General features: G+C 57.0%; 1 protein-coding gene across 4 annotated transcripts; it reads right to left on the bottom strand.

Moving 5' to 3' along the window:
• Positions 1–1229: 1229 nt before the first annotated feature.
• GGA1 (golgi associated, gamma adaptin ear containing, ARF binding protein 1) lies at positions 1230–19382 on the bottom strand. 4 transcript variants are annotated; one of them, XM_036299806.1, is made up of 18 exons: positions 19015–19195; positions 18059–18387; positions 15476–15560; positions 14096–14171; positions 13136–13234; positions 12036–12159; positions 11513–11613; positions 10754–10834; positions 8948–9088; positions 8791–8872; positions 7583–7690; positions 6766–6918; positions 4877–4941; positions 4266–4432; positions 3662–3852; positions 2645–2814; positions 2323–2433; positions 1230–2231 (listed from the first exon to the last, which is right to left on the bottom strand). In XM_036299806.1, the coding sequence occupies exons 5-18, from the start codon at positions 13217–13219 to the stop codon at positions 2121–2123; spliced, it is 1689 nt and encodes a 562-aa protein (XP_036155699.1). In that variant the 5' UTR covers positions 13220–13234; positions 14096–14171; positions 15476–15560; positions 18059–18387; positions 19015–19195; the 3' UTR covers positions 1230–2120. The 4 variants fall into 4 exon arrangements, with proteins under 4 accessions (XP_036155699.1, XP_036155700.1, XP_036155698.1 ...); XM_036299807.1 differs by having other exon boundaries at positions 18059–18288; XM_036299805.1 differs by lacking the exon at positions 18059–18387 and having other exon boundaries at positions 6766–6867; positions 19015–19382.
• Between the last annotated feature and the right edge of the window lie 6365 nt (positions 19383–25747).

Genomic DNA, 25747 nt, shown 5'->3' with positions numbered 1-25747 from the left:
CGGAAGCAGCCCCCGGCGCCAGCTGCAGTCACACACATCCCCGCAGCCCGCAGCCTTCCTGGGCCAGCAGGAGACTCAGCTCCAGATGGTGCCTCTGGGACCCCGGGGCCTTGCAGGAAATAGGGTTGTTTCATTTAGAAGGAAGGACCTTCCAACTAGACTGTCTTGGAGACATCACAAGTCAGGAGCTCTGCCCGGGTTGGGGGCAGGAGGAGGAGGGGGGGGGACGGGGGGGGGGGCAGCTGGGAGGGCATGTCCAGGGGATGCTGGAAGGCTCTAGCAGGTGAGTGGAAGTGCCACTTTTGTCCCCTCGGCAGCATGGCAGGTGAGGATTGCCCCTCTGCCCTTCAGTGTCCCTGCCACAGGAGCGCCCCCCTGCCCAAGCGTTGCTGGGGAGAAGCTGGGGAGTCGGATGTGCAGGGCTCTGAAAACCAGCGGGCTGGGCTGTTCTCCAGCACATTTCAATAGTATCTAAGGAAGGGGCTCGGTGGCCAAGTTCAGACTGGGGAACACTAGGTTAGACAAAGTGAAACTGGTTGCTTAAAGCAGGGCTTCCCATCATCTGCTAGGAGCAGAAATGGCGGGCAGCCTTCCCCAGACTACTGAACAGGAACTCTCTCCTGCAGAGCAGCGTGGAGCTACTAACCCCTCCCGCTCAGCTCAGCACCGGCTCTCTCAGCCGCAGCCTCTAAGCCACTCCCGGGGCCTGGACCCCAGCCTCCCAGTGAAGAGAAACTGCTAACAGCAGGGGAAGTGCGCTGCAGCGGGGAGTGGCAGGGGGCCAGTGCAGGGTCCCTGGGCCTCTCCAGAAACAAGCTGCAACTGGCGCTTTGCTTCCTGGGAGCAGCGTCTGGGGAAAGGGAGAAGCAAGGCCGAGGCGGACCTCCGGGGCGGGGCTGCAGCACAGTTGTGTTATGAGAGCTGAGTGCAGCAGGAGGAAGTTGTGAGCAGCCAGGGCTCCTGGCAGGCCCGGAGCAAGCAGAGTGAGGGCTGCTCCTTTCCAGCTGGGACGGCTCTGCGCCCGCCGGCCACAGCCCTGAGCCCTCTCTGGTGACTCAGCACTGGCCACAGGCCCGTAAGCAGGGCCTCTTCCTGTGCAGGGCTCAGGGATGGTGGGGAGAGGAACCATGGCCTGAGCGCCAAACGCAGAGGCCGAGAGGCCTGCCGGGTAGCCCTGGGACCCCTCCTGTCTCCGTTTCCCGTCACCTCAGAAGGGCTACGAGAGCTGGTCCAGGAAAAAGGACATTTTATTTCCATAAATACTCCTGCTCTCACTCACACACTGACCACTCCTGCCCATAAACAGATGGACAGAGGCGAGACACCCACAGGAGGCCCAGCAGAGGCCCAGGAATGAAGGGGACTCTGAGAACCAGTGCAGGCCCTCCCTGGGCCAGAGTCCTGGGGCCCCCAGTGGGGCCACCTGCCTCTGGCATTACCCTTGGGCCAGCAGTTGCACGGCCCCCACAGCTCCTCAGGAGGCCTGAGAGCAAAGGGGCCAGGCCTGTAGAGGGAGACCCCCAGGAGGAGGAGGAGACAGGTGGGGCTCCCCCAACTGGGCCCCCTGAGATGGTGACCACAGGGCCACTCAGAAATAAAAGCTGAGTCAAACCACACACCAGAGAGTGCAAACAGCTGGGGGTGCAGGCCTCACCACCCACAGTTACCCAGTTCCTATGGAGGAGGCCTAAGCTGGTTCCTGGCTCCAGCGTGGCTCCCAGTTATGGCTGGGCCTTCCCATAAGGCATAAGAGACGGGCGGGGATGACCCCCCCCCCTAGGCTGGGGTCGGGCTGGGCCTGAGGTCCCGGCCCCTGCCCGGCAGCCATGCTTCACCCAAGGACCCCAAGTCCTTCCAGGGCCACAGCGCTCCCCTGCGGCAGGCTCCCACCTGTGGTGAAGTCCCCAGCAGTGCAAACCCAGGCCCAGCCTCCTGCTGGGTTTGGCTCAGCAGGGGAGGGGTTACGGAAGGAGGGGGGCACAGGGGTGAGGGATGAAGCACCAGGCACAGGGGATATGGCCATGGGGACAAAGGGTGTCCTCGGCCACCACAGCCTCCTGCCCAGGCTAGCCAGTGGCCAGTCCCGTTGCCCCCTCCTCCTCTCCCCTCCCCTCTCTGTTCTAGAGGCTCCCCCAGGTCTCGGGCGGGGGGAACTGGTCCACATCCCCCATCTCGTTGTAGGTCTGGTCGCCCATGGTGAAGAGGAGCTTGTAGCGGAGGCGAACCTTCTCCTGGGGCAGAGACGGTGAAGGCAGAGGGTCAGAGGTGGAGAGGAGGCTGCCCCCACCCCACAGCAGTGCCCCATCCCAGCTGGGCCCTCACCTTCTGGGGGTTGGCGAGGAGCAGGACCTGGGTGATAGCTGAGGGGTGGACGATGGGGTTGAACGCCGGCAGCTCTGTGCCTGAGGGTGGCTGCAGCTTCACTTTCATGACCTGTGGACAGGAGGGCAGGACGGGCCCAGCTAGCCCTGGCTTCTCCTCTCCATCCCGAGGAGCCAAGCCCAGCCTGCCCGCCAGCTCCTCTTCGGGGGGTCCTGGGGCTCTGTCCTTTGGTTCCTTTTTACCCCGAGTCCCCACTCCCAGCTGGCCCCCGTCTAGCCTGGAGCCACCCGGCCTTGAGAGGAGGGAGGTATGACAGTGTCACCTTGGGGACAGCTGACTGGAAAACGATGTTGCGGATGGGCTGGGGGGCGGTGCTCAGCATAGAAACCACCACCACCAGCACGTCGGAGCGCCCAGGCAGCGGGTCTCGGGCGAAGTGGAAGAGGACCCGGAAGCCATGCTGGTCGTACACGGTCACCGGCAAGATGCTGCCTGCAGGGGAGAGGGGCAGAGGGCAATGGGTGGTGCTGGGCCCGAGCCCAAGCACATCGACCAGCTCCCCACACCCGGCTCACATCAGGTCTTCCTGCTCAGCTGGGAATGAACCCACAAACTTAGGTCCTCGCCTCGACCCTGGGCAGCAGTGCAGCCAGGGGTATAGACTGATGCCCAGGAAGGCAGGTGAACGTGCCGTGTCATGGCGGAGGCAAGACACCCAGCCGGGAACGGAGCCCCATGCAGGGCTCTGCCAGTCCGTGCACGGCTGCTGGCTGGCATGCTGGGGTGAAGTGGGGTCCTGTCTCACTGTGTGACCCTGGTCTAGCCACTCCGCTGCTCAGGGCCTCCCTACTGGTAAGATGGGGCATCACTACCTACCTCCCGGGACACAGGAAGTGTGACGCCCTTGGCCACGGATGGACGAGGCTGGGCATCTTTATCTGTCTGTGCAGGGCCTGTGCTGCTGGGGGCCCCTTATTGCTCCCAGGCGGGAGAAGCCCAGACCCAGACCTGGATCTTTATCTCAGTTTGGTTTTGTGATCTTGGGGAGACCCCAAACCTGTGTCCCGGGGGCCAGCCATCGGAAGTCTGCTGCCTGGGTGAGCCTGGAGTTTATATGGCTGTTCTGGGCCACTCTGGGATGGATGAGGAGACGGCTGCGCAGGGTCCTGCCCAGAGCTCCTTGCTGAGCCAGGCAGGGCAGAAAGGACTGGGAAGAAAGGCCCACTTTCCCACCTGTCCCCCAGAAAGAGCTCCTGGAGGGGCGACGCGGTGGGTGGTGCTGCTGGGCCGTGAGCTGACCTGGCCCAGCCTGCACCCGCACGTGCCCCGCCCTACTCACTGGGTTTGATGGACTCCAGGGGCACAGTGATGTTGGCCAACGAGAGCTCAGTCTGTGTGGGCTGCTGCAGAGGCCCCAGGGGCTCAGGGGACGTGCTGTGGAGGCTGGCGGCACTGGCGCTGGGTGAGCTGCCGCTGCTTTTATTCTGCAGGTCCCGGAGTGTGAGCCGGGGGGCGGGCTGCTGCTTCTCCCTTATTGGAGGGCGGTGCATTGAGAGGTGACTCTTCGGTGACCAAGAGACCAGGGGCCCAGGGAAGATGGGCTTCCTGACTGTCCCTGACACCTCCCTGTCTCTCTGGCCCTGGTTTCCTCACCTTAAAATGGGCAGCTCTCCCAGCCCTCCCCCTCCCGTCCTCCTCACTGTTGGCCCTCCATCTTTCTCAGGTGCTGGGACGCCTGAGTGGGGCACAGGTCCCCTTTCTCTCATAAACTCCATGCCCTGGGACGGGCCCAGTACCACCCTTGCACCCAGTGCAGTGCTTGGCACAAGGCGGTGCTCTGCAGCCACTGCTCACAGGAACGCACTGGCACTGGGCCTCTCCCTGCCGGGTCTGGTTGTGGGACAGAGAGGGCTCCCCCCATGCCAGCCAGGGTGTGCCCTCACCACCGCACTTGTTGGGACTCCGGGGGCAGTGACTGCTGTAGCAGGGTCTTCCCCAGGAGGTCCAGGTCATCCAGACCACTGCTCGCTGGCAGGGATGTCTGAACGGGGTGCCAACTGTCCGTGCTGGGTGCTGGAGCGGGGGCGGGGGGTTCAGCGTCATTAGATGACTGTCGGGCATACAAAGGACGCAGGTGGGTGAGGTGGTGCTGAAAAGGAGGCCCCTTCCCCTCCCTGCAGGTGACGTCTGGGGAAGAAGCAGCAGGGATGGGACCACCTTCCTGCCAGGCCTGACCCCTCTCACTGCAGGGTCACTAGTGGGTCAGGCCTGGTCTGGGTTCTACTCTAGAAGCCTTCACATTCCAGGGACCTCAAAATCACCCTCAAGAGAACAGGAATAAGGAGCCCCCACCTCAACCCAAGGGAGGCCCAAGGCTGAGACTGGCAGGGAGGGGAACCGGAGGTAAGAGGACCGCCTGCCGTTCTCCACCTGGGGATGGAGGCCTCAGGCCCTGGGCCGTCCCTCCCGCTCATCTCCTCTCATTGCTCTCCTGGCTGCCTGACCCAGGTGCTCTGCTGCCAGGAAGGGTCAGGCTAGTTCCGGGCCCTCCTACCTGGAAGCTGTTCCATCCAGCACCCTCCAAGCTTGGGCCTGAAGGTGGTGTGGGGTCACTCAGGCCTGCAGGGAAGCAAGAGGGAGATAAAGGAGTTGGATCCCTGAGCAGAGGCGAGAGACATGGGGCTCCGGTGTGATAGGTTGGGGTCCCTGGCTCCTACCCTCCCCGCTGCACTCCTTCCTCCGAGAAGCTCAGCTCAAAGGGGAAAAGCCCACGTCAGCACTCTCACAGGGAGCCAGCCACAGAGCAGAAGGAGAAGCTAACATCCCACAGCCTGTTCCCGGCCACACATGCTTCCTCTGCTGCTGCTCAGAAGCCCAGCCAACTACAGATGTCAGGACTTCCATTTGCACCACCAGCTGGCAGCTGCTGCTGGTGGTGGGGAGCAGTGCAGGAGGTGGGAGACACCAAGTGGGGTTCCTGACCTCAAGGTCCAGATGGCCAGGGGGCAGCACCCTGCCGACCGACTGCAGGGATGCCCTCTGAGTGTCCGAAGGGCGCTGTGGGACAGTGAACGGGGCCTGGGGCCCTGGGCCTAGCCCAGAGTCGGAGCAGCCGGGGCAAGGTGCTGGCTGGGCAGTAGTGGCCCATGGGCACAATGCAGGTGGGCTGGGGCAGACTGTGAAGGCCCCATCCGCCATGGCACATGCCAGCAAGGCTGGCTTGCTGGTGCCAGAGAGCTGTGGGCGCTGTGAAGGCTGCTGATCGGTAGAAGGCAGCAGGTCCCCAACCAGTCTGACCTCTGCCTGCCCTGGAGCCCACTCTGGCCAGGTTCACCCAGACTTCACCGACAGAAGACAAGTTATCCTGTTTCTAGCAAATCCTGAACAAGTGAGGGCCGGCCTGTGACAGGCAAAGGCAAGCGCAGGAAGCTGTGGCTATCGGCTCCCTTCCGCAGGCCACACCTCTGACACCACGGTGGTAACTGGTAACGTTTCCTACACCCCCTGATGTGTCAGGCACTTCAGCCCTGGGTCTCACTTAATGCTTAACCCAGCTTACAAGGCAGGAATGTGGTTCTCATCCCTCTTTTAGGGATGAGAAAACAGGTGCTCGGAGGGGCTAAGTAATCTGTCCAAGGCCACAGAGCTGGAAAGTGGCCGAGTCTAGACTTGGCCAGAGCACGGTCTACTGGCTGGAGTTTGAGTACAGCTCTGCCACTCAGCTGTGTGACCCCTCGCTGGTGACAACCGCCCTGTGCCCACAGCAGCAGCACCCACATCGGAGGACTGTTGTAATAAATGCGATGCACGCTGTCTGACACACAGGAAGTCCCCACTGCCTAGCCTGGCCCCCCTCACCCTTCCTGCTGCAGAACCGTTTAGGAAAAGCCCCCTTTGTGGTCCCAGAGCTGGGCGGGGGCCGCCCTGGCACTGCTGGTTCCTGTTCCTACATTTCCTTTGCCTTTGAGAAGAAACCAGAGGAAGCTGGAGGCTCAGGCCTCTGCTGAAGCGACGCGGGGACAGGAAGTGCACAGCACACCTCGCTTCTCCAGAGGTGGCTTGCCACAGCCACTCACTGGGGGTTCGGCCACCCACAAGCGGGGCCGTCAGTGGCTGCCGCCCACCCCGCTCTGTGAGACAGGGCAGGGCCTCTGGCTCTGAATGAGAGGGGCAGGTGGGTGTGTAAGCGGCCCTGTGGGCAGACCCTCCCAGGAAGGGTACGCTGACATGCCCAGAGAGGGGAACTGAACCTGGCCCACTGTCCCCCTCGTCTCACTCCTCACCCCAAGTCCCCATTCCCTTTCCTGGCTGGGGAGCTCCACAGCGTTCAGGGGAGGACTCACACGCTGACCTGACCAGGCTCTGCAAGCAGCTCGTGCACAGGCACCAGCCCCGCCTGCAGCTGAGCCTGCCCCCCCCCCCCCGGGCCCGGCCCATCCTCACCCAGAGACATGAGCTCATCATCAAGCAGGGAAATGGAGGCGCTGGGCTGCTCGGAGCTGCCCTGGGTGACAGGGCAGGTGGGCACGGCTGGGTAGGTGGTGCCTGAAGGAGGGAGATCCAGGCCTGAGAGGTCCAACAGGGCCGAGGTGCTCCCTGGGTGGGAAAGGAGAGTCAGGCAAGTCCTGGGGAGGACGCTCAGGTTCTCAGAGTCCATGGGGGTTGAGGGGCAGCTGTCCCCCCCCGCCTAATGATTCCCCTGCTTCCCACTCCTTGGCCACACGGCCCCTGCCCCTAAATCTGCCCACCGAGCCCTTTCCTCAGCACATGCTATTCCTTCTGTCTGGAACAGATTTGCTTCTACTTGGTGAACTGCCTCCCACCCTTAAGGCCCTGCTTAAACTCTACTGCTTCTGCATAGTGCCTCCCCCTCCCCCTCTTCTGTGGGTCCCAGAGCTGGCGTTTTACCCTTATTCAATCAGCCTGTTTGTGTGTCAGACCCTCCTACCACTTCTGATGATGAGACTAAGCCTTGGGGTGTCATCCAGCCCTGCACAGAGGTGTCCGAGTTGTCAAAAGGTCTTCCTCCTTCTGCCTGTCCTCGCCAAACCCTCGGCTCCCTCCCGCTTCGTCCCACATCCAGACTTCCATTCCCACAGCTGCAGGCGTGGCACAGACTCTCTCCCTGGGGGCCTTCCCCATCTTAAGGGGCCAGGGTCACCCTGGTGGTCACTGCTAGCGGCTCTGGGACCAGTGCACCACCCTAGACGCTGTCCCCTCCAGCCTGGGGGCCCCTTCCCAATCTCCTGCGCCTCCTCACCAGGGATGGAGCCGGCAGCAGCATCTCCGTTGACCTCCTCGCCCCGCACCAGCTGCTTGTAGAGGTTGATCACCTGGGTGAGGTTGTCGTTGGCCTGCAGGATCTCCGCTGGAATGGGCAGAAAGGGAGAGGCCAGTGTGAAGGAATGTGGGGCCTCTGTGGGGAGATGAGCAGCCCTCGTGAGGGAGTGGGGCGGCGGGCATCCCATCTCATCTACTCAGACTCAGGCCCTCGGTCACCCTTGTCCACTGCTCCCTCCACACTGCCCCGTGCCAGCCCCTGCACTCAGTGCACGGCCCCGCTCCAGGCCTCCACACGGCTCTGCTGTCGATGCCCCAGATCTCGGCGTGCTTCCTCCCTTCCTGCCTTCAGGTCTTCACCCAGGTCACCTTGGGGGGGCCTCCTCTAATCCCACTTGTTTTTCTCCATGTCTCTCAGCACCACCTGACAAACTGCCACTGCTCACGTGGGCTTACTGTCTGTCTCCTCTCATTAGGCTACAAGCTCCATGAGGTGGTGGCGTGTGTCCATTTTGATCACTGCCACATCCCCGAGGGCCTAGAGCAGTGTCTGGCACACAGTAGGCCCTTGTCAGTATCACCGCCTGGGGAGCCAGGGCTTTGAGGGATCTGGACAGCGAGCCTCTTGGTGGAGACCAGGTCCCCGGCCCATGGGAGGCGCTGAGAGGGTACCCAGACCGCCGCCCAAGAGGCCCTGCTGATGTGGTAGCAGAGAATAGGATGAGAACCTGATTACGTGGCCCTAGCAGAAGCCACAGGCTCAGCTCTGGAACTGCCCAGCCTGTGGGATCCGCTCTCAGTTTGTAGCCCTTACCAGGGAGGCAGTGTCTGCAGGGAGAACCCTGTTCCACCCTGGTTCTGCCTCTGTTCTGTGATCTGGGCAAGTCACATCCCCCCCTCCCAACCTCCTCCCCCGGCCCAGCGCTAGCTGTGAGATGGCGGCAATTTTCCCTCCTGTGAGGCTTGTGGGCAGTAAATGAGGTGTCTGTGAAGGGGCTTGGCCCAGGGTCTCTCAGGATATCAGATCAGCTCCCCGCTTCCTTCTTCCTCAGCTAGGAGAAACCCAAGGTCAATGCTGGAGAAAGGGGCCCCCTGGTGGTAGCTCCTGCTAACTGCAGGTACTCAGCAGGCCCTGGGAGAGGTGGGGGAAGTAGATAAAGGGATGAGCCAGCTCTGCCTGGGGCTCACCTAAGGCCTCGTCATTGTCCTCTGTGTCACTGGCCAGTCGGAAGAGTGTGGGTCGCATCCGCTCACAGCGCTGGTAGAGTTCCTGGGGGCAGTAGGGTGGGCAGGTCAGGGCTGCAGGCTGGCTGAGTGGACTGGGACAGGGTGGAGACAGGCACACCTTCATAAGGTCCTCACTGCTCTGGGCTGCAGCACCGCCCTGGCTGTGGCTCATCACCATCTCCGTCAGCAGTTTCACATTGTTGTTCACCTCCTCAATGGCACTCACCCGCTTCGAGATCTTCTCCATCCGCTTCTGGTCCTAGGGAGGCATCGGCAAACGCCCCTGAGAGCTGGGTCAGGCCTAGCCCCGAGCCAAGCACTGCCCACACCACTCTGTTCCCAGGGCCTGCTGGCTGGGTGTCAAGGCAGACACTGCTAAGAGCCCCTCATGCCCGGAGTAGGGGACTCTGGTCCAAGAAGCCCTCAGCCAACCCTCCTCGTTTCCTCTCCTCCTGCCAGTGCCCCCTGGACCCAGGTGTCTGCATGGGCCCCTAAGAACGTCCTAGGCCCTCAGCCAGTCTCCAGGGATGGCCCAGGAATCTGGGTCTCTAACACACTTGCCAGGTGATTCTGGAGGACCAGGGCCCAGACCTACTACACCTGTGGTTCTACATGAGCCTTGCCTTCCTCGTGTTTGTCTCTTGAAAGGAGGTTCTGGTACCTGAGAGTGAAAGACCTTAATGGCCATCAAGTGCAACCTGGAAGCCAGTGCAGTGACCCCTGCCAATGTCGTTAGTCCTGGCAAATGGATGGGCACTCATCCTTGAAAGGCGCTGCAGGAAGTGCCCCTGCTACCCAGGCCAACTCTCCTTACTACACACGTTCCTCCCTTGTGGCACGAAAGGAGGGCTTGTGCCGTGCCGTCTTGGGATACGTCACTCTCCTTGGAGGGGCCACCCTGCACTTGCTCTTGGCTGTCAGAGCAGCCTGACTTTAAGAGACAACCCAGAGCTTCTGCCCTCTGAGTCTCCAGACTGCAAACTTTTTTGAGAACTTGTCTTTATCAATAAAAAAATGTTTCAGCATGCACCCATGGTACATGTATACAGATGGTCCCCAACTTATAATGGTTCAGCTTACAACTTTTTTACTTTATGATGGTGTGAAAACGATATGCATAAATTACATGGTAGTCAAAAATAGGCTTTGTGTTAGATGATTTTGCCCAACTGTAGGCTAATGTGTGCTGTGAGCATATTTAACCCTTTGAGTGCCAACCAATATCCTAGGAACTATGCTAAAATTGCCAAGGCATTTTTGCTGATTTTACAGCAGTTTAGGAAAAAAATTATGAATCGCAAGTAAATGAAGTTACATATTCAATATCTTCCACAAAATCGTCATCTTCATAGCAAGAAATGACATATTTAGCGATATCATCATCAGTAATAAAAGCAGACTTAGAACTGGACACTGCAGGAGGAGCGAGGTCGCGCTCCCTGGCACTTTTGGCGAAAGACAGGAGGAGCGCGGTCGCGCTCCCGGCACTCTAGGGGTTAAGATAGGCTAGGCTAAGCTATACTGTTTGGTAGCTTAGGTGTATTAAACACTTTTTTGATTTAAAACATTTTCAACTTACAATGGATTTATGGGATGTAACCCCATTGTAAGTCAAGGAGCATCTGTATTTATTTATAAATTAAACATACATTATTCTCTCTCTCTCTAAATGTAGTAAAGCTTAATTTATTCCTAATTTTTATGGAAAAGATCCAGGGAAGGTGAACTTGGCTGCTGGGAATTCTTCCCCCTACAGTGGTCCTGGTTCAGCCCACTGGGGTCCCGCGGTCAGCCAGCTCCTCCACTGCTGTGACGGCCCTTCGGCTGGGTCACTACGGAATCCCTCCTCGGCACATGCACCCCCCTCGCAGCCCCGCCGGACAGCCCCACGCCCCTCCTCCCCGTGCTCTGGCTCGGCCATCACCTCCTGCACCATCTCCTTGATGAGTTTGTTGGCCGCCCGGAGGTCCTCCGGGTGGGAGCTCTTCAGCAGGCGGGCCAGCATCTGCGAAGACAGGAGGGCATGGCCACGATGGCAGGGAGTGGGCCTGGGGTCACGTGCTGGCTCCCCACTTCCCGGCTGTGGGATGTTACCTAAGCTCTCATGACATGGCGAGAATCTACTGACACCTGATGGGGTGGCCACAGGACAACTGCGACACTGCGCATAAGTGGTCACCACAGTTCCCGGCAGAAATAAGTTCTCAACAAATGGCGCAAAGCCTCCTATTACCGCTGTTAGCGAGCCTTTCTGGGATGGTGTACAAGAAGCTTAGCTGTGGTTACCCTCTGGGGCTGGGCGAGGTAGGCAGGAGCTTTTACTGTGCATCTTACCTCCTGTGCAGTTTCATTTCTTGCCCATGAACACATGCTTCTTTTACAAACAACGAATGAAATTACGTTCAAAGGGTGAATGACATAAAGACATGCAAACTCCTGGGCAACCTATGAAATGCCCTCAAACCAACCCCACGGACACCAGACACTCTTGTGTTCACTAATGCAGGGCACCGTATGGGGAGTACTCAGCATGCAGGAAGTGCTCGAGAAACAGTGCCTGTCACCCACCACAGCGGATGCTCATCTTCAGCCTCTGCTTCAAGGGCAGGGCAGCCAGGGGTTGGAATTCACTGACCCCCAAGTGGGCCCTAGAGCCCTCGTCTACCCCTCCTTGGAGCCTCACCTTGGATTTCTCCTCATCTTCGAAGATTACATTCTTGGACCGAGGAGGAGGATGGGGAAAGATGGCATCATCTGGAAGCTTGGGGTCGGACTTCACTATCCCTAGAGTAGATGGGTGGTGGGAAGGCTGTCGGAAGGGCCCAGGCCCAGGGGCAGGGGTGCGATGGGGCCGTGGCCAGGTAAGCACAGAAAGGACGGGGGAGGCAGTCCTTCGCCAGCATGCTGGCTCTAGCCTGGTGGGCCAAGGCCTGCTCCTGACCTACCGTTGAACTGCACGGGGAAGAGTGGGCACCCATATTTTGAGGCCACTCCATGGGAGCCACTCTCTGAAGGGAAGCCTGACCCAAACCCACCTTCTCTCCACCCAAGCTAGCCTCAGGCAGGGCAACAAAAAGGCCTCACTGGCTATGTTCTGGGGGAGTTAAAGGGCAGACCCATGACCTTGCTGCCAGAGCTCCAAAGTAGCGGGCGCCCAGGAGGGGAGGAGTGGGAGGGGTGGCCAAGCCCCGGCTCCGGGGCCTCACCCTGCTTCTTGAGCATCTGGTAGGCCTCGGCAATCTTCACTTCCTCGGGCAGGCCGACCGTCCAGCTGTAGAGCAGCTCTAAGATCTTGTTCTTCACCTTCTCTGATGTCCGAGAGCCCAGGTACTTCAAAGACCAAGGGGAGGGGAAGCCCTTGACGTTGGCTGGCTGTCTTCTCCGAACTCCCTCGGAAAGCTGGGCTCTAAGGCCCTCACATCCCACCCAAGCAGCCTGGCACAGACAGACTTCACCTGCTAGCTCTGTCACTCGCTAGCTGTGCTAACGCTGCATGCCTGTTTCCCCACTGTTAAGTGTGGATGGTAACAGTGGCACCACAATGAGGATGCAGAGCTTATATGGCTAAGGCACAGAGCCCAGGGCCTGCTCATGTAAGGTTTAACTCTGTGACCTCAGGAAGGAGCTGCCACCGGACTGACTAGGGCAGGGGCAGCTGTGGACACGCTCGGCCGTGGACCCCACGCAGCCCCCCAGAAGTACACTAGGCTAAGGGAACTGGCTCTCACACGAGTCACCTTCTGGGAGGAGAATAGGGGGGCCAGCCGGATCATTTAGCCACTCAGGACAGCAGGTCTGAGTGAGGACGGGCGAAGGGGGTAGGGGCACCAAACATGTTCATGACCCATGGGAGGACTCCTCGGGCAAGCTGGGGGCGTGGCCCATCTGGAGCCAGCAGGCTCTATCACTCAGGTTTGGGGTCTCAGCATCCTAGGCCTCAAGGGAGCCACTCTTGTGAAGTGGGGACAGGTGGGGCGCCATGGCCAGGTCTGCAGGGAGATCTCAGAGCCAGAGCAGCTCGTGCTGGAGCAGCTGTGTGCACTCCCTGCAGCTGTCTGCCCCTAAGTACCAAGCAGCTCCCGGGCCAGCCGCCATGTCAGCGGAAGCACTCTGCCTAGGAATCAGCTGCCCCGACTCGGCGGTGTGAGGGGGACCAGGAGAGAGGGTCTGTGCTCCTGCCGGTGAGATTGCTAATGGGGGCTGAGGCAGGAGGAGGAGCGTGAGCCCCAGGAGGAGGCCCCAGGATGAGGTGCAGTCCGTCACCCATCAGACGGCACAGGGCTGAGCTTGGGCTGGGAGCACCCACCTTGGGAGACACAACCTTGATGAGCTCGTTGAGAAAGCGGAACTTGCCCACCTCATCGTGGAACCTCTTGCCGCAGCTCTTCATGCACGTTTCCAGCACCTGGGGGAGGCAGCCCAGAAGTCCCGGGTTTGTAAGGGAGAAAGTGACTTGTGAGGACAAGAGGGTTCGGAGGTTAAGAGGCCCTGAGACTGATCGCCACCTCCTGGCTTGGCCATCTCCATACCATTTGTAAATTATTCTCTTACTATATTCCTTTGATTGTTTTTTTAAACTTAAATAGGCACCATCTACCTTAGCCTTATTCTAAGCTATATGTCTGTGAAATCATAGGACTAGTGTGTATTTGAGAAACAAAACAAAAAACTTAATGTGTTAAAAATAAAGACATAACTATTAAAAGAAAACCTGTTTATTACTACCACCTAAAATCAGTGTGGGTACATAGTCAGTTGCTACATGGCCCATGCTCGGGGGCTGCAGTGCACCCCGTACTCTTCTGCTATTGGCAAGAAACCTCGGGCCCGAGCCCAGGCATCACTCCTTGTACTCCTGTGTCTGGAGATCACTGAGGAGCTGGGCTGGCTCCGCAGTGCACCTGGGAGCTTGCGGATTCCTGGATGCAGGTACTGTAGTTCTGACCCAGCAGCTCTGGGTGGTATGTTTAACCAGCCTCCGGGAGAGCTGAGGCACAGCTCGGGCGGAACCTCTGGACCAGACGACCCTAGGGGGCTTCCTCCCCACAAGAGACCTACCTGTGCAGGGTCTGGGACAGGAGGCCAGCCCACTGGTTGCTGTGGGACCCTCAGGGGATGGCCCAGACCCCCATTCTAGGCCATCTTGGCACAACGCCCTTGGGCCCTGAAGAGTCTGATGGGACCCCAAAAACCCCAGTCTTGGCCTCCCCTGGTGCTATCCATGTGGTTGGCAGTTGACCAGCACCCTCTTTCCCCTTCTCCTCACCGTCAGGGCCTGAATCGCCTCCCACTCCTGCGGGGACTGGATCTTGTGGGCCAATAGCCGGGTGGCAAGTGGAGGCCTGGGTGAGAGGAAGAGACAGAGCTAGAATAGCCACACAGCTCAGGCGCCCGGGGGGGCAGGGGGCTGCCTCACTCCCTAAGGCCGTAGCCCTCGGTGGCTCCTGCAGGGCAGATGCAGAGGCCCAGCTCCCTCTCTGGATCAAGGGCAGGGCTGGAGACTGTGGCGTGATGGGGTAGGGCCAGGCAGGGAGTGCAGGCTGGGACCTTCAAAAGGCATGAGCTCAGCCCCTTGGCCAGCTTTACAAGAACTATGACCTGCCGTGTCCTTGGCTCAGCATAGACACAAGTATGGAGAGATGACACAGCCTTCAAGGGCCCAGGCTGGGAGCAGAACAAGACAATGTACCAGGAGAGATGGGCAGACATAGCTCCCTGGGAACTCAAGGACATTCTAGGGGCAATCAGAGCAGCTTCATGGCGGAGGCGGTGGTATCGGCTACCAGATCCTAAAAGACCTGTCACTAGTGACAGTAACAGCTACCACACACTGAGTGCTTATGGTGTGCGCGGTGCCGCACAAGCACTTTCCTGCCCAAGCTTCACCAGGGCCCTCTGAGGTGGGCGGCACCTGCGCCCCACTTTACAGTTGAAGGAATGGAAGCTCAGAAGCATTTAATTACCTGCCCCACTAACAGGGGAGGGGAGTCGCCCCCAAGCAGTCGTCATGCTGTCTGCATAGCCTCCCCGAGTGGAGTGCTGCACTGGGGGAGGAGCACATTGAGCTGTGCTCCCCAAACTTCAGCATCACCTGGGAACCCACTAACATATCTATCCTAAGACCCCCGCCCGGCATCTAGTCCAAGTCTGGGGCAGCCCCAAAATGTGCATTTTCACAAGCTCAGGACTACCATTTTCTCTCTGTGAGATCTTGGGGCAACTGCTGAATCCCCATAGCCTCAGTTTCTTCACCTGTAAAATGGGTCCAGCAAGGCTGACCTCAGAGATTGGCTCCTAAGCAGCACTCAGTACCGAGTGCCCACTACTGTCATTAATTTGTGAGCACATTAGCCCTGGCCGGGTAGCTCAGTTGGTTAGAGCATCATCCCAATACACCAAGTTCGAATCCTGGTCAGAGCACATATAAGAATCAACCAGTGAATGCATAAATAAGCGGAACACCAAATCGTTGATTCTCTCTCCCCCCGCGCCCCCTCCCCCAAATCAACCACTAAATAAAAAAAAATATTTGTGAGAGCATTAAGAATGGAAACGTCTCTGCCCGAGGCTAGCGTCTGCGGTGTGCACAGCAGGTACACAGCGGATTCTGCTGAGCGTGAGCAAAACAGGGAGAGAGACCACCTACCCCTCAAAGTCCTGGTTGAGCTGCTCACAGAAGCCGTTGATGCTGGCCCAGTTCAGCTCCTTGTTGAGGGGGTTCGTGGCTCTGTCTGTAGGAGGAGAGAGGGCCAGTGTGGCTAGCAAAGGGATCCCTGCCTCTCACTCCCTGCCCCAGCAGCGGGGATTGGTCAGTGGGGGGCAGGGTGTATGACTGAGCACACAAAAAGGCCAGTTGCCACAACTTCAAGGCCGGAGGGCTGATGTCTCAGTCCGGTCCATGGACAGAAGGCTGCCTGTCCACTGGCTTCCCCTTTCGGCTTCTCCCTGAAGGGCCCCGCTTTTAGAGACTCTCCCACTCCCCACTGCCCGCCCCTACAGCGGTATGATGCCATGCCCACCACTCCTCTGTTCTGCTCCTGGAAATAGTGGCCCCACGATTCTCACGAAATTTATGCTCAGAGGAGACCCAGAAGCAGGAGAAAAATAAACGTCTAGTTCCTCCCTCAGGAGTCCGCCTGGCTGGCAAGTGGGCCAAAGGAAGTAGGTTCTCAATACAAGGAGACAGAGGGAGGCAAAGGAGCCCCAGGAACTGGAGAGGGGACTCAGTTGAGCCCGGGGCCAGGGGCCAGGGGAGGCTGCCTGGAAGAGGCAACGCCAGCAGGGAGTGGAGGGAGTTACAGGCTGGGTATGCATGCCTCTGAACAGCCCCAGGCTGTGGGAGAAGAGACGGAGATAGCTGAGCACCGGGCACAGTGTGACGGGCCTTGGTGAGGAGTATGGCTGAGGCATCCCCTCCTCCAGGAAGTCCTTGCTAGCTCCCACCCATCCTCAAGTTGGTATTGCTGCCTCGGCTCTTTCTTCTGTGTCCCTCAGCCCTGACCTTCACCACAGGCCCAAGCTGCTACGGCACACATCCAGCTGCTTGTGTACCTGCCCATCTCCCCTGGCAAACGAATGAATGAGGGCTCAGCTGTAGGCAGGCAGGAGTGGTAAGGAGGGGGTGGTAAACAAGGCTCCCCGTCACCTCCCTTAACTCCCACATCGGTTAAACCACCGCCAAGTAGGTCACAGCTTCCCCAGGCCTCCGTTTCCCCATTTGTAAAGCTGGCTGGAAATACAGACTGGGTTGGGATGACGAAATGCTTCACACAGGACAGAGCTGTGGGGCAGGCAGAGGCAGATCCGCGCTACTTCCCCAGAGCCTGTCTCCGAGCCTGAGCCAGAGCCAGCGCTGTGGAGGGAACACAGCCCGAGAGGTGGGACAGGGCAGGATCTGGGGGCAGGAGGCGGCTGGAGACCCGCCCGCGGCAGCTGCCCACCTGGGCTCCTGGGCTGTGGGAGGCCCGGAGCCCTGGGAGCCTAGTGACTGGCAGCCATTCATTCAATTCATATTTATTCGATAAACACTCTGAGTGCTGGGGCCACAGCAGTGAACAAGACACAATTCCTGCCCTCCTGGAGTTCACAGGCCAGCAAGAGACACTGACTGCTCAGATAAACACCCCACACAGAATACTGTACGCTGCTGTGAGGTGCTATAAGGAAAAACAGCAAGGAGAAGGCAGAGAAGGTGGGGGGCGGGGGGCAGGCTACTCTCTGGTACAGCTGAGCAGATATCTGAATGAAGCATTTTCTCTCTGGGTATAAATCTGTTCCAGGAGTCCTCCAGTCCCTTAGAGAAATGAAGTCCTGCTGACCACCCAGCGTACCAGGAAGAGACACCCCCCATAAGCGTGGTCATCTACTCCCCCTCCTAGCCCCCCAACATGGCCAGAGGCTGGGGAACACCAGCCTGAGAGAATTGGGCTATTACCCATTCAATGACACCCGCCTGGGGGAGGGGGGGGGGGACCCTGAAACAGGAAGTCCCTTCCAGTGTCAGACATGTGAGTCTGAGTGTGGACAGAGAGGCTGGTTCTAGAGACGGCTCCTGAGTCAGAACCCAGCAAGGAAGCTGCGCAATCATGAGCCATCAGCGTTCTCCCCTGCATCCCTCTCAGAGTGAGGGCCTCTGGGTCCCAGGAGATTGGACCAAATTCTCCGGCCCTGGCCCCAAGCCCCAGGCCTATTACCTCTGGGAGGAAGGAGAGGGCACCTTCCCGGGCAGGACGCAGGGAAGAACACCTCCAGGGAGGTGTGACTTTACCCTGTCACTCCAGTGGTGACAAACGTCATCGTTTACCCATCAGAGGCTACTTTTAACCTCTAACCAGCAAGGGAAGAGCTTGCAATTTTGCTAGGGCACAAAGGGAAAGAAAGAGAGAAAAAAATGTTGGTCCCAATTTATTGGGGCCCAGCCTACTGCCCAACCAGGAGTCCTGATTCCCCTCTGTTTCTTAGGCCACACTCTTTGGTCTCCCAGAAAGTTCCCATTGTTGCTAAACCTGACACTGTTTCCTATCAACAGACCTCAGGTCCTTCAGCTTCGCGTCACATCTGTCAGCCAGGGACCTGCCCATCCCCCCAAGTTGCTGCTGCGACCTGGACACTTGTGGCGTGCTGGAGCAGTCTCCATGGCGGCCGAGCGCCTCCTTTCCACTCCCTCCCTCTCCCCCTGCCAGAGGACGGTGTGGTTCTGGGCTAACCTCAGGGGGTCAACCCTGCTCACCCCTCGAAGCTTCCTGCTGTGCCCGAGGCCGAGGTGCTGAGCTGAGCGTAGACCCAGAGGCCTCCCCGAGGCCCTGGCACAGGCATGGGTCCAACACTAGCCCAGGGAGAAGCAACCCACAGCTTTCTGGGGCAGAGTCCGGGAGCGGGCTGTGAGAGCCAGGAATGTCAGCACTGCAGGGCAGGGAGCTCGGTGGAGGGCTCAGGAGCCTGGGCGGTAGGAAGCAGTGTCTGAAGATTCGGAGAAAGGGGTTCAGGGGCCTTTGGAGGAAGTTCGGCAACGGCTGGGAAAGGAGCCTTGGGTGGAGGTGCAGAGGCTGAGGGGCTGGGCTGAGGGGAGTGATAGAAAACTTGAAATTACTTCTGGAGTTAGAGATGGGCCCTTTCAAGCCTGTAGGGTTTGGGGGTTTTTTACTGTGTGGCCAGAGCTTGGGGGATCAGATGGATCAGGGGGTCCTCCCTTCCTAGGCGGGGGAACCAGCAAATCTGAGAAGTTGCAAGCTCAAGGGAAAGGACAGGAGGGAGTCAGGACGTGCAGGACCAGGGAGTGGAGGACTCGGGCCCCACAGGGAGCAGGGTCCTTCCCTCCGGGGCCTGAGGTGCAGCCCTGCGCTCGCTTGCTCCTTCCCGGGACCCCAGGAGAGGACTCGGTGGAGAAGTCGGGGCCCGAGTGGGTCGGAGGCTGCTTTCTCCGTCCCGGGGCTGCTGGGTGCAGAGTCGGGCGCAGCTCACTCTTCCCTGAGGGTTGCTGCCCCGGGATCGGATGGGCAGTCCACCCAGTTGGTGGGTCTCCCTTCATCTCAGGGTCGCAGGTACCAACTCGGGGCACCGCCCCTCCCGGGACCGGGGCGGGGCGTGAGGAGGGGGCGCCCCGTACCCCGCCCCCGCCGGGAAGGGACCCGCCTCGGGCCCCCGGTTCCGGTTCCGGCCCGGCCCGCGCCCCTCCCGGACACTCACTGATTCGCGCCTCCAGAGTCTCCGGCTCCATCTCGGCCTCCATCCGCCACGGGCCCCCAGCCTCGGCACCGCCCCCCGCCCCCCTCGACTCTCGCGGGACCTCCTCGGTACCACCCTCCGCCGATTAAAGGGGCAACGTCCGCCCCGACGCGCAGGAGCGGCGCACACGAGCGCTCGGGAGCATAGAGATCCGCGCGAGCTCCGCTAGAGCGTCACCTGCTCCCTAGCCCCACCCCCAAGCGGCGTGACGTCACGGGCGGACCTGCCGCCTGACTTCTTGTTCGCGCGGCGCTCAGGCGGGAGAGAAAGCGGAGGAACTAGGGGCTGAGGGGGGCACCATGGAAACCTCACGGTACGCTCTAACTCGTCCTGCGTCACGGAGACGCCCGTGACCGCGTCCAAAACAACGTCCTGGGGCCATGTTTCTGAGGGGCTCCGAGGTCACTTCCGGGACTCTGAAGTCACAGCCGGAGCCCTGAGCGTGTACTTCCGCTTACTGCCAAAGTGGGCGTGTCCCTTAAAGGGGCCATGACGTTCGTTGGCTGCCTGACTACTGTGAAAATCGGGAGAAAGCCAAGTTTGTTGATTGCTTGCAGTGGTCCAGGCATTGTTCTAAGCGTTTTTTTGCACACGAATGCATTCACTTCTCACAACAAACTCATGAGCCAGATAGTTTGCCTGCGATCTCACAAGTGGCAGAGCCTGACCTCAGCACTATTTCCTGCATTAATTCTGCAATCATTTGTTGCACTCTGCATTTCCTTTGCTCTGTGACGGACGTTGGAAAGGCCAGGCCAGGTATTTATTACAGTGTGATGGAGGAAGCCCACGAGGTATAGATAACACCGGAGGAGCCTCTATCCCAACGGGGGTGGGGGATGAGGGGAGTCTTGTCTGGGGAGGGTTCACAGAGAAGCTGATAAATTTAACTTCAAGACAGATTTCTCCACGTAAACCTGGTGCAAAAAGATATTCAGGTAGACCAACCCAAACGTTTCAGGGCACACAGGGAGAAAGAGTATGGCTAGTTCAGGGAATTGAAACTATTGCAATACGGCTCCAAAGGATGTTGGCCCGGAATTAGGCCGGGGCGAGATCGCGCAGGTCCTGTGTTTAGCTTTTTTTTTTTTTTTTTTTTTGGTAAGCTATGTGGAGGTGTCACGGGTGGTGACAAAATCAGGCTTTCGTTTTAGAGATGTCCTTGCGGCAACAGTGAGCGGAAGACACTGGAGGGAGCTAGTCTGAAATCAGGGCGGCAGAATGACAGACTTCCCAGCCTTTTCTCCCTCCACTGACGACCCTCCTCACCTGCTCTTCCCACCCGAGGCGGGGACGTGCGGTGACGTCACGCCCAGGGGGCATCCGGTGCCTGGCTCTCCTGGGTCTGTTGCAGCTGGTCGCCCCCTAGCGGCCCAGCGGGGAAGCGGCCCGGCCCGCGATGCCCTCTGCAGCCACCCTGTGCTCGGGAGGGTTAGAGCGCACGGGGACGAGGGAAGCTGGCCAATCCAGTTCTGCTCGGCTGCGGCTTTGAGAACGACCTCGAGTCACCTTGCAGAACGGCAGAGACCTCAGATGGGAGACCAGGAAGCGGGGGGTGGCGGGGGGCCGGGAAGGGGGGGTCGCGGGAAGGTGGCGGGGGGGGGGCGTTGTGCTGGGTCAGTTTTTTCCCTAAACTCAACCATTCAGCTGACCAGGATGATTTTCTCAATCTCCTCAGGCCATTGAAGTTACACAGGAAAGTGCTATGTAAGTTTATTGCATTTCTCAATAGAAGTTGTAGCATCATATGAACCTAGAGCGCTTTTCGTTTGTTTCTTTTTTTAAAAAAGTATATTTTTATTGATTTCAGAGAGGAAGGAAGAGGGAGAGATAGAAACATCAATGATGGGAGAGAATCACTGATTGGCTGTCTCCTGCACGCCCCCTACTGCGCAATCCCGGCATGTGCCCTGATCAGGAATCCAACCGTGGGCGACCTCCTGGTTCATAGGTCCATGCTCAACCACTGAGCTCACCAGCCAGGCATCGTTTTTTCTTCTTCTTCTTCTTTTATTTATTTATTTTTATTTATTTATTTTTTTAATATATTTTATTGATTTTTTTACAGAGAGGAAGGGAGAGGGATAGAGAGAGAAACATCGATCAGCTGCCTCCTGCACACCCCTACTGGGGATGTGCCTGCAACCAAGGTACATGCCTTTGACTGGAATCGAACCTGGGACCCTTCAGTTCACAGGCTGACGCTCTATCCACTGAGCCAAACCAGTTAGGGCTTCTTCTTCTTTTATTGCTAAAATGAATTATCACAGAAATAAAACAACCGCATTTACCGCATTGGTTTGGGGCATCTACACAGCCAGGAGTCACTTTTTGAAGACAGCGGAGATTTCATTTCACCTGGTTTCACATGCTGCCTTCACTGCTTTCTCAATCAAATGGTCCAGGGCAGTGGTCGGCAAACTGCGGCTCGCGAGCCACATGCGTCTCTTTGGCCCCTTGAGTGTGGCTCTTCCACAAAATACTGACTTCTGCGCATGGGCCACGAAGTTTCAATCGCACTGTCCATGCGCGCCCGCCCGTGGTATTTTGTGGAAGAGCCACATTCGAGGGGCCAAAGAGCCGCATGTGGCTCGCGAGCCGCAGTTTGCCAACCACTGGCTCAGGGCAAGTCACTCACCCGCCCTGTTTCTCAAGCTTCTTATCTGAAACCTGGTTGTGAGAACTCAGTGGGAGGGTGTCTGCAACACATGACCCGGACTCACTTTCTCTGCTGAACTTCTCCACTTTCATCTTCGTGTTTTTGTCTCTCTCCCCAACCAGAATGAAAGCTCCATGAAGATAAGGCATTTCATCTGTTTGGTTCACTGATGTATCTTCTTTTTTCTTTTTCTTTAATTGTTATTTATTGATGAGAGAGAGAGAGATATCAATTTCATGTTCCACTTATGTATGCATTCATTGGTTGATTCTTGAATGTGCCCTGACCGAGGGTCGAACCTCAACCTTGGCATAACGGACCACACTCTAACCGACTGAACCACCTGGCCAGGGCCCGTACAGGTGTATTCTAAGTGCTGCAGAGGAGGGCAAGATCAATCACCGCTGGGGCAGAGGGAGGGGTGAGAGAGAGGAGGCGCCCTGGAGCAGGGAACTAAAGAGGAAGGAAGAGGAATTTGCTCCCTAAGATGAGGGGACAGTGTGTGGGAAGTCAGATCTTTAGGAACCCAGGAAGTATGGCACACTGGAGGGAAAGGTGTGCATGGCAGGAGAGAGCAGAACTCGGTGACCGTGGGCAAGTCACTTCACCTCTTGTCTTAGTTGGCGGAGGATTAGGGATAACATGTAGAACACCTAGTATACAGGTGCGGAAAGATATCTATAGCTTTTACTGGTATACAGTAAGCGCTCAATACAGGCTAAATAAAGAAAGCTCCAAATGGTAATTACTATTGTTATATTGGGAGGGGCCCTCAAGCCTATTCCCTAGGTTTGGGGCTTTGGTTCGACTCCTTTCTCTGTCCTTTCCCCCGAAGCTTATGCCTGCATGGCTCCTGTCCTCACGTCTCCCCTGGGAACTCTGCACACTAGTGCTTTGTCTTCCGCTCTTCCCAAGGGAGAAGGACTCTGCGTCCAGCAGGAAAGACTTGGATCAGCGCCAAGGAAGGACTTCCTTGGGAGGAAGGGGACAGGGCGTGTTTCCCGAAGTTCTGAGAATTCCGGAGCTGGAAGGAGTCTTTGCGATCACTTATCTAGTCCAGAGCTTCTCATTGCACAGGCTTCCAATGTAAGACAGTGCTTTACATCTCAAGCAGGGAAACTCATGTTTCCTGGGGCCTGAATTAATCACACAGGCAAAGTCCCATATTTATTTACAGTGGGAAAATAAATTCCTGTAAATTACAAACTTTAAAAAGCTGACATGTACCACAATCATAACATCAGAACAATAAGACAATTTTACTTATCTAGCTGACAAGCCACTAGAATGCATTTCCCCCTGCAATTTGGGCTGCATACTCTTCATATAGCAGTGATTATATTATCTTTTCTCTAGGAGAAAAAAAAAGTCAGACTTCTAGTCTGGTTAATCAAAAAATGTTTTCTATGCCCTAGTCAGTTTGGTTTAGTGGATGGAGTGTGGGCCTGTAAACTGAAGGGTCCCAGGTTCAATTCCAGTCAAGGGCACAGGCCCGGGTTGAAGGCTCGATCCCCAGTGGGGGGTGTGCAGGAGGCAGCCGATCAATGATTCTCTCTCATCATTGGTGTTTCTATTTCCCTCTCCCTGTCCCTTTCTCTCTGAAATAAAAAACAACAACAACAACATACATACATATATGTATGTTATATTTTTAAAATGCTTTCAACTTTAGAAAGGTTTTTCTCAGCTTCATAATCTGTTACTGATAATGTCATGTGAACCTTAAATTTTTAATGTCAAATTGGGGAAAGCCACATTCTCTGTGCGGTTTCCCCAGGAGCTGCCGATTTTGTCAAGACAGAATGTGTTGTGCGCTGACACACAACCCCGCGTCCTGACCTAGAAAACGTTTGACGTCACGCACAGGTATACTTTCTCTTTGCGGTACTGCTGCCGGTCTCTGTCGCTCAGTTGTTCTGCACACGATTCCCAACAAAAAGAACCTGCTGTGTGGTGCATTGGTAACTGCATGTGCTGTGTTACTGATCGTCTTCCCAGTGGCGAGGAGTTCCGTGGTAACTAGGCGCCAGTGGGAACTGAATCCTCCACCTGTCGTTTTCCGCGTCTGAGACTAGCTTCCGGCTCCGTGCAATGCGGACCTTGGTTCTCCTCCATTGGCCACATCCTTCCCATGTCGGGAGCCTGGGGCGTATGATGTGCCGACATAGTGACGTGACCTCTGTCCCTGCACCTTTATGTCAGGACACCAGGTGAACCAGCAGAGGGGGTGCGAGTGATAAGAGTATTTCTGGAAACCATTCTTTATTATTTTTAAAAAATCTATTTTTATTGATGTCAGAGAGGAAGGGAGAGGGAGAGAGAAACATCAATGAGGAGAGAGTCATTGATGGGCTGCCTCCTGCACACTCCCTACTGGGGATCGAGTCCGCAACCAGGGCATGTGCCCTGATGGGGAATCGAACCATGACCTTCTGGTTCATAGGTCAGTGCTCGACCATTGAGCAACACCGGCCAGGCTGGAAACTATTCTTTAGATTAGGAACCACCTAACTATTCCTAGAAGTAACTACACCCCAAACTCAAACTAAATGATTGTCCAATTCCACTCCCCATTCAATGGATCTCAGATCAGTGGGACCCAGGCTTCAGAAAGACAAAAGATCTTTGCTGACACGGAACAGCCTCCGAGATATACGGGTCCGAGACTGAAACACGGCGCAGAAGGAGCCATGTGCTGGGCACGCTCTCACCGTGCGGCACAGAGAATGCTTGGAACGAAGCGTGAGGCAGGGCTTGCCTCTTGTGGCGTGGCGGCCGGGGAGACTAGCTGTTCCTGCAAAAGCCTTCTGACTTTTGTGAAGTGTGTTTTAGTCACATGCATCTTAATTTTTCACTTTTTTGAGGTAGATGCCTAGCAATTGACAAGCAATTTTTCTTCCTGATTTAGACTGTCCTCTTAGTGGCCAGCAGGAGGCAGCAAAGGCCCTCTCTCTCTCTCTCTCTCTCTCTCTCTCTCTCTCTCTCTCCTCTCTCTCTCTCTCTCTCTCTCTCTCTCTCTCTCTCTCTCTCTCTCTCTCTCTCCCTGTAAACTCGGTGACCGCACCTGTGGCTGGCACCTGACCCCAGAAGGGGGCTTACGGAAAACAAGTGAAATCAGTTGGCGTAGGAACTCCAGGGAGGCTCTGACTTTTAAAATAGCTTTAATGAAATATAATTCACGCATTTGAAGCGTACAATTCAATGTTTCTTGGTAAGTGTGTGTGAGGTGCCTTTGAGTCAGCCCCCACTCCTGCCCACCCTATGAACGAGTGACGTCCCCCATGGCCAGTCCTCAGCAGCCCTGCTCAGCGCTGAGGACGCCTGCCTGTGGCTTCTCTGATGGAGCCAGTCATCTCATCCCTGGTCTCCCTCTGTTCCTGCCGCCTCCTGTTTTTCCCGGCGTTATTTCCCTCGCCAAAGAACCCCGCCTGCTCAGGATGTGGCCGAAGTAGGGCAGCTTCAGTTCTGTCGTTTTTGTCTCCACGATGTTTCAGGCTCAGGTTGCTCTGGGACCCACCTGTCCATCTTCCTGCCAGTCCAGGGTACCAGTGGAGCTCTCCTCCAACACTATCTACTCAAATGAGCAGTCTTTTTCTATCAGCCTTCTTCACTGTCCTGGTATCCATACATGGTCATTAGGAATATGTATATCACACTATTAATTTTTCACAGTTGTAGCAAAATTAAATGGCATAAAATTTTGTTTTAACCATTTTAAGTGCACTATTCAGTGGCATTAATTACATTCACACTCTTGTGCAACCATCACCATCTATTTCCAAAGTTTTTCATCATCCCAAACAGAACGTCTGTGCCCATAAGACAATAGCTCCCCATTGCATCACCCCCAGCCCCCGGTAACCTCTAATTTATTTTCTGTCCCTATGAATATTTCTGTTGTAGATATTTCATGAACGTGGGATCATACAGTAGGTGGCTTTTTGTGTCTTCCTTCATCCACTGAGCATACTGTTTTCAGTGGCAGGCGTCAGCGCTTCATGCCTTGTTAGGGCTGCACACTATTCCATCGTGTGT

This window comes from Myotis myotis, unplaced genomic scaffold (genome assembly GCF_014108235.1).
Source record: "Myotis myotis isolate mMyoMyo1 unplaced genomic scaffold, mMyoMyo1.p scaffold_m19_p_3, whole genome shotgun sequence".
In the NCBI taxonomy this organism is placed as follows: Eukaryota; Metazoa; Chordata; class Mammalia; order Chiroptera; family Vespertilionidae; genus Myotis; species Myotis myotis.
This window is presented reverse-complemented; position numbering and strand designations above follow the sequence as displayed.